This window comes from Pristiophorus japonicus, chromosome 11 (assembly GCF_044704955.1).
Source record: "Pristiophorus japonicus isolate sPriJap1 chromosome 11, sPriJap1.hap1, whole genome shotgun sequence".
In the NCBI taxonomy this organism is placed as follows: Eukaryota; Metazoa; Chordata; class Chondrichthyes; family Pristiophoridae; genus Pristiophorus; species Pristiophorus japonicus.
Window position 1 is genome coordinate 148,368,885 of NC_091987.1, and position 12,075 is coordinate 148,380,959.

The 12,075-nt window shown below is 53.5% G+C and overlaps 1 protein-coding gene across 1 annotated transcript in view; it reads left to right on the forward strand.

Moving 5' to 3' along the window:
• The window catches only part of LOC139275613 (major histocompatibility complex class I-related gene protein-like), a 53,997-nt gene extending 44,381 nt beyond the window's left edge, over positions 1-9,616 (forward strand). Inside the window, exons 2-6 of the mRNA XM_070892784.1 lie at positions 2,116-2,379; positions 3,400-3,507; positions 4,748-4,780; positions 8,092-8,137; positions 9,199-9,616. Of these exons, the coding sequence (XP_070748885.1) occupies positions 2,116-2,379; positions 3,400-3,507; positions 4,748-4,780; positions 8,092-8,117 (431 nt within the window). The 3' untranslated portion in view covers positions 8,118-8,137; positions 9,199-9,616. The remainder of the gene's footprint in view (positions 1-2,115; positions 2,380-3,399; positions 3,508-4,747; positions 4,781-8,091; positions 8,138-9,198) is intronic.
• Positions 9,617-12,075: the final 2,459 nt, after the last annotated feature.

A 12,075-nucleotide genomic window follows, 5' to 3' on the forward strand; every position in this document is an offset into this window, starting at 1 on the left:
AGTGGTGGGGATGGGGGGTGAGGGGGGAGTGGTGGGGATGGGGGGTGAGGGGGAGTGGTGGGGATGGTGGGTGAGGGGGGGAGTGGTGGGGATGGGGGGTGAGTGGGGAGTAGTGGGGATGGGGGGGGTGAGGTGGGGGGAGTCTTGGTGAGGGGGGGGAGGGGGGGAGTGGTGGGGAAGGGGGGTGAGGGGGGAGTGGTTGAGGTGAGGGGGGAGTAGTGGGGAGGGGGGAGTAGTGGACAAGGGGGGGGGAGTGGTGGGGATGGGGGGGGGATTGGGGGGGGTGAGGGGGGAGTGGTGGGGATGGGGGTGTTGAGGGGGGAGTGATGGGGATGGGGGAGGTGAGGGGGGAGTGGTGGGGATGGGGGGGTGAGGGGGGAGTGGGGGTGTTGAGGGGGGAATGGGGGGGTGAGGGGGGAGTGGTGGGGGTGAGGGGTGAGTGGTGTGAATTGAGGGGGTGAGGGGATGATGGGGGGGCGTGAGGGGGGTGTGGGGGGAGTGGTGGGGATGGGGCGGGAGTGGTGGGAGTGGTGGGGATGGGGGGGCGAGGGGGGAGTGATGGGGATGGGGAGGCGAGGGGGAAGTGATGGGGGAGGCGAGGGGGGTGTGGTGGGGGATAGTGGGGATGGGGGGGGAGTGAGGGAGGGATGGGGGGGGATGGGGGGGTGGTGGGGGGAAGGGGGAGTGGTGGAGGGGGGAAGGGGTGGTGGTGGGGGGGAAGGGGGAAGGGGCGTGGTGGGGGGAGAAGGGCTAGTGGTGGGGAGGGGTAAGTGTGGGGTAAGGGGAGTAGGGGAGAGTTGTGATGGGGGGAGGGGGAGCGTTGAGTGGTGGAGTGGAGAGGGAGAATGGTGAGGGTGAGTTGTGATTGCGGGGGAGGGGTAGGAGAGGGTGAGGGGGGTGAGGGAGAGAGAGGGGGTGAGGATTAGGGGAGTTGGGTGGAGGGGGAGTTGGGGCGTTGATTTGAGGTTGAGGGGGAGGGAGGTGAGGGGTGTTGGGGGGTGGGGAGGGGTGAGTGTGAGAGGAAGCGAGAGGAGTGAGGGGGAGGGGAAGTGTTGGGATTGAGGGTGTGGGGGAGTGAGGGTGGTGAGGGGGAGGGCGATGGAGGCGGCTGAGAGGGAGGGGGTGACGGGGGAGGGAGGCGATGGGGGTGTGAGGGTGAGGAGGGGGAGGGAGGGGGGTGAGGTGGGGGAGCTGGGGGGTGTGAGGGGGAGTTTTGGTGAGGGTGGGTGGGGGTGAGGGGGAGGTAAGGTAGGTGGGTTGGGGTGCGGGGGGTGGGGTGAGGGGGATGTGGTTGAGGGGGAGGTGAGGGAGTTGAGGGGAGGTGGGAGAAGGTGTGGGAAGGGGAGGTGGGGGTTTGAAGGGGGAGGAGGAGGGGAGGGTTGAGGGGAGGAGGAGGGGGGAGTGGAGGGTGGGTTGTGGTGGGGATGGGGAGTGAGGGGAGGGGTCGGATGGGGAAGGAGTGGGGAGTGAGGGGAGTGAAGTGGGGAGGGGTGGGGTGGGGACGGAGGGGGAAGAGAGGAAGAGGGTTGGGGAGTGTGGGGGAGAGAGAGGGGGTGGGAAGTGAGTGAGGGGGAGAGAGAAGTGGGTGGGGGGGCTGAATGAGGGTGGGTGTGAGAAAGAGAGAGTGAGACGGAGGGAGGATGTGAGGGTGTGAGAGGGAGGGAGGAAGGGTGTGAGGGTGAGGGAGGGAGGCTGTGAGGGTGTGGGAGGGAGGGAGGGAGGCTGTGAGTGCATGTGAGAGGGAGGGGGGGGTGTGAGTGCCTGTGAGATGGAGGGAGGGTATGAGAGGGAGTGTGTGAGAGTGAGTGAGGGAGGCTGAGAGTGAGAGAGTGGTGGCTAGGGGTGGGGGGAGGGAGTGGTGGGGAGAGATGGGGGGAAGAGGGGTGAGGTCGGGGGACAGTAAGAGTAAGGGTTTTCTATCGCCAGGATGCTTTACTAACCTCTCTCTTTCCCTCTCCTGTCCCTCTCCCCCTCCCCCTCTCTCCCTTTCTCCCCCTCCCCTCTCTCTCTCTCTCTCTCTCTCTCTTCCTTTCTCCCCCTCCCCCTCTCTCCCTTTCTCCCCCTCTCTCTCTCCCCCTCCCCCTCCCCCTCCCCCTCCCCCCCCCTCGCTCTCAGTTGCCCCCGCCGTGTCCTTTACCCGCCCGGGCGATGCTAAACGCCTGTCCTGTGTCGCCACTGGATTTTACCCTCAAGCCATCGAGGTGACTCTGTGGAGAGACGGTGTGTTCCTCGCTGAGACCCAGTCCAGTGGGATCCTCCCCAACCACGACGGCACCTTCCAGGTCAGCAAGTGGACGGAGTTTGACCCCGAGGATCCGGGCACTTTCTCCTGTGAAGTGGAGCACGGCGGTCTGCAGGGGAAGGTGATCGTGTTTTATGGTAAGACTGAAGAGAGGATCCAGTCTCACTGTGTGAGCACAGGGTCAGTGCTGAGCTTTGTGAGGGTCCAGTCTCACTGTGTGAGGGTCAGTGCTGAGCTGTGTGAGGGTCCAGTCTCACTGTGTGAGGGTCAGTGCTGAGCTGTGTGAGGGTCCAGTCTCACTGTGTGAGCACAGGGTCAGTGCTGAGCTGTGTGAGGGTCCAGTCTCACTGTGTGAGGGTCCAGTCTCACTGTGTGAGCACAGGGTCAGTGCTGAGCTGTGTGAGGGTCCAGTCTCACTGTGTGAGCACAGGGTCAGTGCTGAGCTGTGTGAGGGTCCAGTCTCACTGTGTGAGCACAGGGTCAGTGCTGAGCTGTGTGAGGGTCCAGTCTCACTGTGAGCACAGGGTCAGTGCTGAGCTGTGTGAGGGTCCAGTCTCACTGTGAGAACAGGGTCAGTGCTGAGCTGTGTGAGGGTCCAGCGTCACTGTGTGAGGGTCAGTGCTGAGCTGTGTGAGGGTCCAGTCTCACTGTGAGCACAGGGTCAGTGCTGAGCTGTGTGAGGGTCCAGTCTCACTGTGAGCACGGGGTCAGTGCTGAGCTGTGTGAGGGTCCAGTCTCACTGTGTGAGCACAGGGTCAGTGCTGAGCTGTGTGAGGGTCCAGTCTCACTGTGTGAGCACAGGATCAGTGCTGAGCTGTGTGAGGGTCCAGTCTCACTGTGTGAGGGTCAGTGCTGAGCTGTGTGAGGGTCCAGTCTCACTGTGTGAGCACAGGGTCAGTGCTGAGCTGTGTGAGGGTCCAGTCTCACTGTGTGAGCACAGGGTCAGTGCTGAGCTGTGTGAGGGTCCAGTCTCACTGTGAGCACAGGGTCAGTGCTGAGCTGTGTGAGGGGTAAGTCTCACTGTGTGAGCACAGGGTCAGTGCTGAGCTGGGATATTGCAGTGTGACTGGGCCCGGTGTATACTCGGGACATTACAGTCTCACTGGTTGTAGAGTCCCCACGTGTGACTCACTCTCTCTCTCTGATTCTCTCTGCAGTGTTTCAACCTGTCTCCCAGGTCCCTGTTGTTGTCGGTGTTGTGCTTGGGGTCCTCGCGCTGCTCGTCATTCTCACCATTGTGGCTGTCGTCATCGACAAAAAGAAAGGTAGCAATTGATCGAAAATGTGCAGGTCCCCATTAGGGTGGCAACTGGGTAGGTCCTCACTGGGGGCGGGGAGGGGGGGACTGGGCAGGTCCTCACAGTAGGGGCGGGGCAGGTCCTCATTGGGGGGGGGGAGGGGGGACTGGGCAGGTCCTCACTGGGGGCGGGGAGGGGGGGACTGGGCAGGTCCTCACAGCGGGGGAGGGGCAGGTCCTCATTGGGGGGGGGGAGGGGGGACTGGGCAGGTCCTCACTGGGGGGGGAGGGGCAGGTCCTCACTGGGGGGGAGGGGGAGGTCCTCACTGGGGGGAGAGGGGCAGGTCCTCACTGGGGGGGGAGGGGCAGGTCCTCACTGGGGGGGAGGGGGGAGGGGCAGGTCCTCACTGGGGGTGGAGGGGCAGGTCCTCACTGGGGGGGGAGGGGGGAACTGGGCAGGTCCTCACTGGGGGGAAGGGGGGAGGGGCAGGTCCTCACAGCGTGGGAGGGGCAGGTCCTCACTGGGGGGAGAGGGGGGACTGGGCAGGTCCTCACTGCGGGGGGGAGGGGCAGGTCCTCACTGGGGGGGGAGGGGGGGGACTGGGCAGGTCCTCACTGGGGAGAGGGGACTGGGCAGGTCCTGAGGCGGGGGGGGAAGGGGCAGGTCCTCACTGGGGAGGGGGGGAGGGGGGGACTGGGCAGGTCCTCACTGGGGAGGGGGGACTGGGCAGGTCCTGAGGCGGGGGGGGGAAGGGGCAGGTCCTCACTGGGGAGGGGGGGAGGGGGGGACTGGGCAGGTTCTCACTGGGAGGGAGGGGGGAGACTGGGCAGGTCCTCACTGGGGGGAGGAGTGGAATTGGGCAGGTCCTGGTTGGGGGGAGGGGCACGTCCTCACTGGGGGGATGGGGGACTGGGCAGGTCCTCACTGGGGGAGGGAGGAATTGGGCAGGTCCTGGTTGGGGAGACAACACGTCCTCACTGTGGGGAGGGGGGACTGGGCAGCTCCTCACTGGGATGGGGGAGGTGGTAGTAGGGGGCAGAACAGGGCAGGTCCTCACTGGGGGGACTCTAGGCGCAGGAAGTGGGAGATGAGAATGGGAGGTTGGGGTGTGGGCGTGAGGTTATTGGGGTGGGTGTGAATGGGGGTCCCAGTGTGTGGTGTGGGGCAGTTGGCGTGTTACCATCTCTACCTTTCGCTCGGCGTTTCCTGCTCTCTCCTCTCTGACTGTCAGTGTGGCGACACTAACCGAGGGCTCCTTGTTTTACAGCTGTGCAGAAGACCGTCTACAATCCAGCAAACAGTAAGTTTACCATAACGGGATCTTCACTTAACTGTGTGGGTGTGTCGTCCTCTGTCTGTCTCTCGAAAGACGTGGGTGGGGGGTGAGGTACGTGTCTCTCTGACGGGGCCGTGTCTCAGGCCGGGAGGAGGGAGGGCTTATGTTTCTAATGATGGACAGAATTATGGCAAAAGACAGAAAGGAGATGAGGAAAAGTGGAGGGCAGAGAAACCCAAGGCAAAGAACAAAAAGGGCCACTGTACAGCAAAATTCTAAAAGGACAGAGGGTGTTAAAAAACAAGCCTACAGGCTTTGTGTCTTAATGCAAGGAGTATCCGCAATAAGGTGGATGAATTAACTGTGCAAATAGATGTTAACAAATATGATGTGATTGGGATTACGGAGACGTGGCTCCAGGATGATCAGGGCTGGGAACTGAACATCCAGGGGTATTCAACATTCAGGAAGGATAGAATAATAGGAAAAGGAGGTGGGGTAGCATTGCTGGTTGAAGAGGAGATTAATGCAATAGTTAGGAAAGACATTAGCTTGGATGATGTGGAATCTATATGGGTAGAGCTGCAGAACACTAAAGGGCAAAAAACGTTATTGGGAGTTGTGTACAGACCTCCAAACAGTAGTAGTGATGTTGGGGAGGGCATCAAACAGGAAATTAGGAGTGCATGCAATAAAGGCGCAGCAGTTATAATGGGTGACTTTAATATGCACATAGATTGGGCTAACCAAACTGGAAGCAATACGGTGGAGGAGGATTTCCTGGAGTGCATAAGGGATGGTTTTCTAGACCAATATGTCGAGGAACCAACTAGGGGGGAGGCCATCTTAGACTGGGTGTTGTGTAATGAGAGAGGATTAATTAACAATCTCATTGTGTGAGGCCCCTTGGGGAAGAGTGACCATAATATGGTGGAATTTTGCATTAGGATGGAGAATGAAACAGTTAATTCAGAGACCATGGTCCAGAACTTAAAGAAGGGTAACTTTGAAGGTATGAGGCGTGAATTGGCTAAGATAGATTGGCGAATGATACTTAAGGTGTTGACTGTGGATGGGCAATGGCAGACATTTAGAGACCGCATGGATGAATTACAACAATTGTACATTCCTGTCTGGTGTAAAAATAAAAAAGGGAAGGTGGCTCAACCGTGGCTATCTAGGGAAATCAGGGATAGTATTAAAGCCAAGGAAGTGGCATACAAATTGGCCAGAAATAGCAGCGAACCTGGGGACTGGGAGAAATTTAGAACTCAGCAGAGGAGGACAAAGGGTTTGATTAGGGCAGGGAAAATGGAGTACGAGAAGAAGCTTGCAGGGAACATTAAGGCGGATTGCAAAAGTTTCTATAGGTATGTAAAGAGAAAAAGGTTAGTAAAGACAAACGTAGGTCCCCTGCAGTCAGAATCAGGGGAAGTCATAACGGGGAACAAAGAAATGGCAGACCAATTGAACAAGTACTTTGGTTCAGTATTCACTAAGGAGGACACAAACAACCTTCCGGATATAAAAGGGGTCAGAGGGTCTAGTAAGGAGGAAGAACTGAGGGAAATCGTTATTAGTCGGGAAATTGTGTTGGGGAAATTGATGGGATTGAAGGCCGATAAATCCCCAGGGCCTGATGGACTGCATCCCAGAGTACTTAAGGAGGTGGCCTTGGAAATAGCGGATGCATTGACAGTCATTTTCCAACATTCCATTGACTCTGGATCAGTTCCTATTGAGTGGAGGGTAGCCAATGTAACCCCACTTTTTAAAAAAGGAGTGAGAGAGAAAGCAGGGAATTATAGACCGGTCAGCCTGACCTCAGTAGTGGGTAAAATGATGGAATCAATTATTAAGGATGTCATAGCACCGCATTTGGAAAATGGTGACATGATAGGTCCAAGTCAGCATGGATTTGTGAAAGGGAGATCATGCTTGACAAATCTTCTGAAATTTTTTGAGGATGTTTCCAGTAAAGTGGACAAAGGAGAACCAGTAGATGTGGTATATTTGGACTTTCAGAAGGCTTTCGACAGGTCCCACACAGGAGATTAATGTGCAAAGTTAAAGCACATGGGATTGAGGGTAGTGTGCTGACGTGGATTGAGAACTGGTTGTCAGACAGGAAGCAATGAGTAGGAGTAAATGGGGACTTTTCAGAATGGCAGGCAGTGACTAGTGGGGTACCCAAGGGTCTGTGCTGGGGCCCCAGCTGTTTACATTGTACATTAATGATTTAGACGAGGGGATTAAATGTAGTATCTCCAAATTTGCGGATGACACTAAATTGGGTGGCACTGTGAGCTGCGAGGAGGATGCTATGAGGCTGCAGAGTGACTTGGATAGGTTAGGTGAGTGGGCAAATGCGTGGCAGATGAAGTATAATGTGGATAAATGTGAGGTTATCCACTTTGGTGGTAAAAACAGAGAGACAGACTATTATTGGAATGGTGACAGATTAGGAAAAGGGAAGGTGCAATGAGACCTGGGTGTCATGGTACATCAGTCATTGAAGGTTGGCGTGCAGGTACAGCAGGCGGTTAAGAAAGCAAATGGCATGTTGGCCTTCATAGCGAGGGGATTTGAGTACAGGGGCAGGGAGGTGTTGCTACAGTTGTACAGGGCCTTGGTGAGGCCACACCTGGAGTATTGTGTACAGTTTTGGTCTCCTAACTTGAGGAAGGACATTCTTGCTATTGAGGGAGTGCAGCGAAGATTCACCAGACTGATTCCCGGGATGGTGGGACTGACCTATCAAGAAAGACTGGATCAACTGGGCTTGTATTCACTGGAGTTCAGAAGAGTGAGAGGGGACCTCATGGAAACGTTTAAAATTCTGACGGGTTTGGACAGGTTGGATGCAGGAAGAATGTCCCCAATGTTGGGGAAGTCCAGAACCAGGGGTCACAGTCTAAGGATAAGGGGTAAGCCATTTAGGACCGAGATGAGGAGAAACTTCTTCACCCAGAGAGTGGTGAACCTGTGGAATTCTCTACCACAGAAAGTAGTTGAGGCCAATTCACTAAATATATTCAAAAGGGAGTTAGATGAAGTCCTTACTACTCGTGGGATCAAGGGTTATGGCGAGAAAGCAGGAAGGGGGTACTGAAGTTTCATGTTCAGCCATGAACTCATTGAATGGCGGTGCAGGCTAGAAGGGCTGAATGGCCTGCTCCTGCACCTATTTTCTATGTTTCTATGTTTCTATGACACATGTGTCTCTGGTGGGGGGGGAACGTGTCTCTGACTGGGGGGCGTGTCTGATGGGGTGGGAGGGGGGGCGTGTCTGTGCGTCTGTCTCTGAAGGTGAACACCTCTCTTTCCATTAACAGCTTCTGATGCAGGGGAATCCTCATGAACCTCGTCCGCCAGCCTCAGGTATGAATATTAGTGATCAATAGTGTCAGCAGATTCTTCACTGGGCTATTGACTGGGATATTACAGATATACCCACACGGGGGGTCTCTGAGCCCAGTGTCTTTATGTGTGAAACACTGCTGGGGGTTTCTGAGCCCAGTCTTTGTGTGTGTGTGTGTGTGTGTGTGTGTGGGGCGGGGGGTGTCTGTGTGTCTGTGTGTGTGGGTGTGTGTGTGAAACACTCGCAGGGGGTCTCTGAGCCCAATGCCTGTCTCTCGGTGAATAGGTGTTAAAGGCTATGTCATAGAGTTCAACACTGAGCGGTGAGACTGTCCCGCTGGAGATGGCGATCCTGCACAGTGAGGCTGGAGATATTGGGGGTGGGGGGGTAAACACTTCTAACATCTCAACCTGGACGTGGCTACCCTGTAATCAAATCACAGATAGATAGATTTTTAACCAATAAGGGAATTAAGGGTTATAGGGAGCGGGCGGGTAAGTGGAACTGAGTCCACGGCCAGATCAGCCATGATCTTTTTGAATGGCGGAACAGGCTCGAGGGGCTAAATGGCCTACTCCTGTTCCTAATTCTTATGTTCTTCTGTTCTTATGTACCTGTCAGCTGCTCCCTTTCATTAAAGGTAGTCGAGTTTCCCAGAAATTGGTTAATGGGGGTTTGTGGTGTCTCTTCCCTCAGGATTGATTACTGCTGGTGCTTGGTGGGGGGGGATTCAGGTCTGCGTGGTTTTATTGCTTGTGTTTGGGGTCTGCTGGGTTTTATTGCTGGTGTTTGGGGTCTGCTGGGTTTTATTGCTGGTGTTTGGGGTCTGCTGGGTTTTATTGCTGGTGTTTAGGGTCTGCTGGGTTTTATTGCTGGTGTTTGTGGTCTGCTGGGTTTTATTGCTGGTGTTTGGGGTCTGCTGGGTTTTATTGCTTGTGTTTGGGGTCTGCTGGGTTTTATTGCTGGTGTTTGGGGTCTGCTGGGTTTTATTGCTGGTGTTTGGGGTCTGCTGGGTTTTATTGCTGGTGTTTGGGATCTGCTGGGTTTGCCTTGCTCTGTGACCATCTATTCTTTTCCCCAGTGACATCAGTCCACAGTCAGCGGGAGGAGTTGGAGAGAGAATTGGGGATGGTAGCTTTTCATCGCAATGATGGCGATTGACTGGTGATGGCTCTGGCTCTGGCTCTGGATGACCCTGTTTAACTGTAGCGCTGGGGGTTGTGGGTATTAAACCTGTGTGTTTTCTGTTTTGGTGATTTCAGCTTTGATCTGTTTATACTGCACACACTGCATGGATGTCTGTCATGTATTTCACCATCTTGCAATGACTATAAGTATGTAACTGTAACTCGTGCATACTGTACCTGTACCCTTGTAATGCACACCCTGACTACAGGGAGTGAGCTCCTCACCTGGGCTTCCAGGTATAAAAGGGCAGGATCAGCACTCTTTAGTCCTGGGAATAAAGTGAAGGTCACAGAGTGACCGTGTCTGATATATCCATGCCTCGTGTGAGTTTGTAACAAGGTGCAGAGACTCAACAATGTCAAATTTACTGGTTTCACTGCAGGGGCTTGTTTTCACTGTTGCTTTTTACATGTTAAATCCCCAGGATAAGGGAGTGGATTCCATGGGAGATTGACCCTGATCTCCATCTCACCCCTACTCCGTTTCTGATTTGATTGTCAGATGTGCTAACTGGGACTGTAGCAGTCCCAGCAAGGGGGTGGAGGCGGCAGAGGGTGTGTCTGAGACACGAGACCTTCAATCCTGGCGGGAGGGGGTGGGGGGGTCCCCGAGACTGTCGTCGGGGGGAGGCGATCCCCGAGACCGTCCCAGCTCCGGGGTGGGGGGGGGGAGGGTTGGGGTGGGGGGGGAGGGTTGGGGCAGGTAGGGGGTGTCTCCAAGACACTGGGGTGGGGGGGATGCATCGACCCATTGGCTGAAAAGGGGGAGGATTTAATCGCTGGGAGATCAGGGATCCTATGATCAGAGGGTTTTTTATAGGGTGGGAGGGGGTTGTGCTTTACAAATGGGACTCTGTTCCTGCAATATTTATTTTTCCTGAAATCGTGTAATAAATGAGGTTTGTACTCCACTTCCTGTCTCTGTCTAATTCATCTAATGGTGGGAACATTAGAGCTGGTTGAGGATGAAACGACCAGGTTTCTCGCTGATGAGGTACGAAATAAGTAGCCAACACAAATTTCAGAAGGGAAGATCGTGCTTGCTCATAATAACATAAGAAATAGGAGCAGGAGTCGGCCATTTGACCCCTCGAGCCTGCTCCACCATTCAATAAGATCATGGCTGATCTGATCATGGACTCCGCTCCACTTCCCTGCCCACTCCCCATAACCCTTTACTATCTTATCGCTCAAATATCTGTTTACCTCTGCCTGGGGCAGAGAATTCCATTGATTTACAACCCTCAGAGAAGAAATTCCTCCTCATCTCAGTTTTAAATGGGCAGCCCCTTATTCTGAGACTTTCCTCTATGAGTGGAAATATCCTCTCTGCGTCCACCTTGTCGAGCCCCCTCATTATCTATGTTTCAATTAGATCACCTCTCATTCTTATGAATTCCAATGAGTATAGGCCCAACCTACTCAACTTATCCTCATAAATCAAACCCCTCGTCTCCGGAATCAACCTTGTGAACCTTCTCTGAACAGCCTCCAATGCAAATATATCCCTCCTTAAATACGGAGACCAAAACTCTACGCATTACTCTCGGTGTGGCCTTACCAATACCCTGTACAGTTGTAGCAGGACTTCTCTGCTTTTATACTCTATCCCCCTTGCAATAAAGGCCAACATTCTATTGGCCTTCCTGATTACTTGCTGTACCTGCATAATAACCTTTTGTGTTTCATGCACAAGGACCCCCAGGTCCCTCAGTACTGCAGCACTTTGCAATTTTTCTCCATTTAAATTATAATTTGCTTTTCTATTTTTTCTGACAAAGTGGATAACATCACATTTTCCCACATTACATTCCATCTGCCAAATTTTTGCCCACTCACTTAGCCTGTCTATATCCCTTTGCAGATTTTCTGTGTCGTCCTCACAATTTTCTTTCCCTTTTATGATCTTTGTATCATCAGCAAACTTGGCTACATTACATTCGGGCCCTTCATCCAAGTCATTAATATAGATTGTAAATAGTTGAGGACCCAGCACCGATCCCTGCGGCACCCCATTTGTCACTGTTTGCCAACCAGAAAATGACCCATTCATCCTGACTCTCTGTTTTATGTTAGTTAGCCAATCCTCTATCCATGCTAATATATTACCCTCAAGCCCATGAACTTTTATCTTGTGCAGTAACCTCCTTATGTGGTACATTATGAAATCCAAATACACCACATCCACTGGTTCCCAGCAAGCAAGGAAAAGAGTGGCTAAAGTAAATGTTGGTCCCCTACAGGATAAGAATGGGAAATTAATAATGGAGAACAGGGAAATGGCAGAGATGTTGAACAAATAGTTTGTATCGGTCTTCACGGTAGAAGACACTAAAAATTTCCCAATAGTGGATAATCAAAGGGCTACAGGGAGGGAGCAACATAATACTATTACTAATGAAGTAGTACTCGATAAAATCATAACATCATCAAGGCACTCCAGCAAATTTGTCAAACATGATATCCCTTTCATAAAACCACGCTGACTGCTTGATTGAATTATGCTTTTCCAAATGTCCCGCTAAATGTCCTTAATAATGGACTCCAGCATTTTCCCAACGACAGATGTTTGGCTAACTGGTCTATAGTTTCTTGTTTTTTGTCTGCCTTTTTTAAATAGAGGCGTTACATTTGCCGTTTTTCAATCCACTGGGACCGCCGCAGAATCCAGGGAATTTTGGTCTATCACAACCAATGCATCCAATATCTCTGCAGCCACTTAAGACCCTAGGATGTAAGCCATCAGGTCCAGAGGACTTGTCTATCTTTAG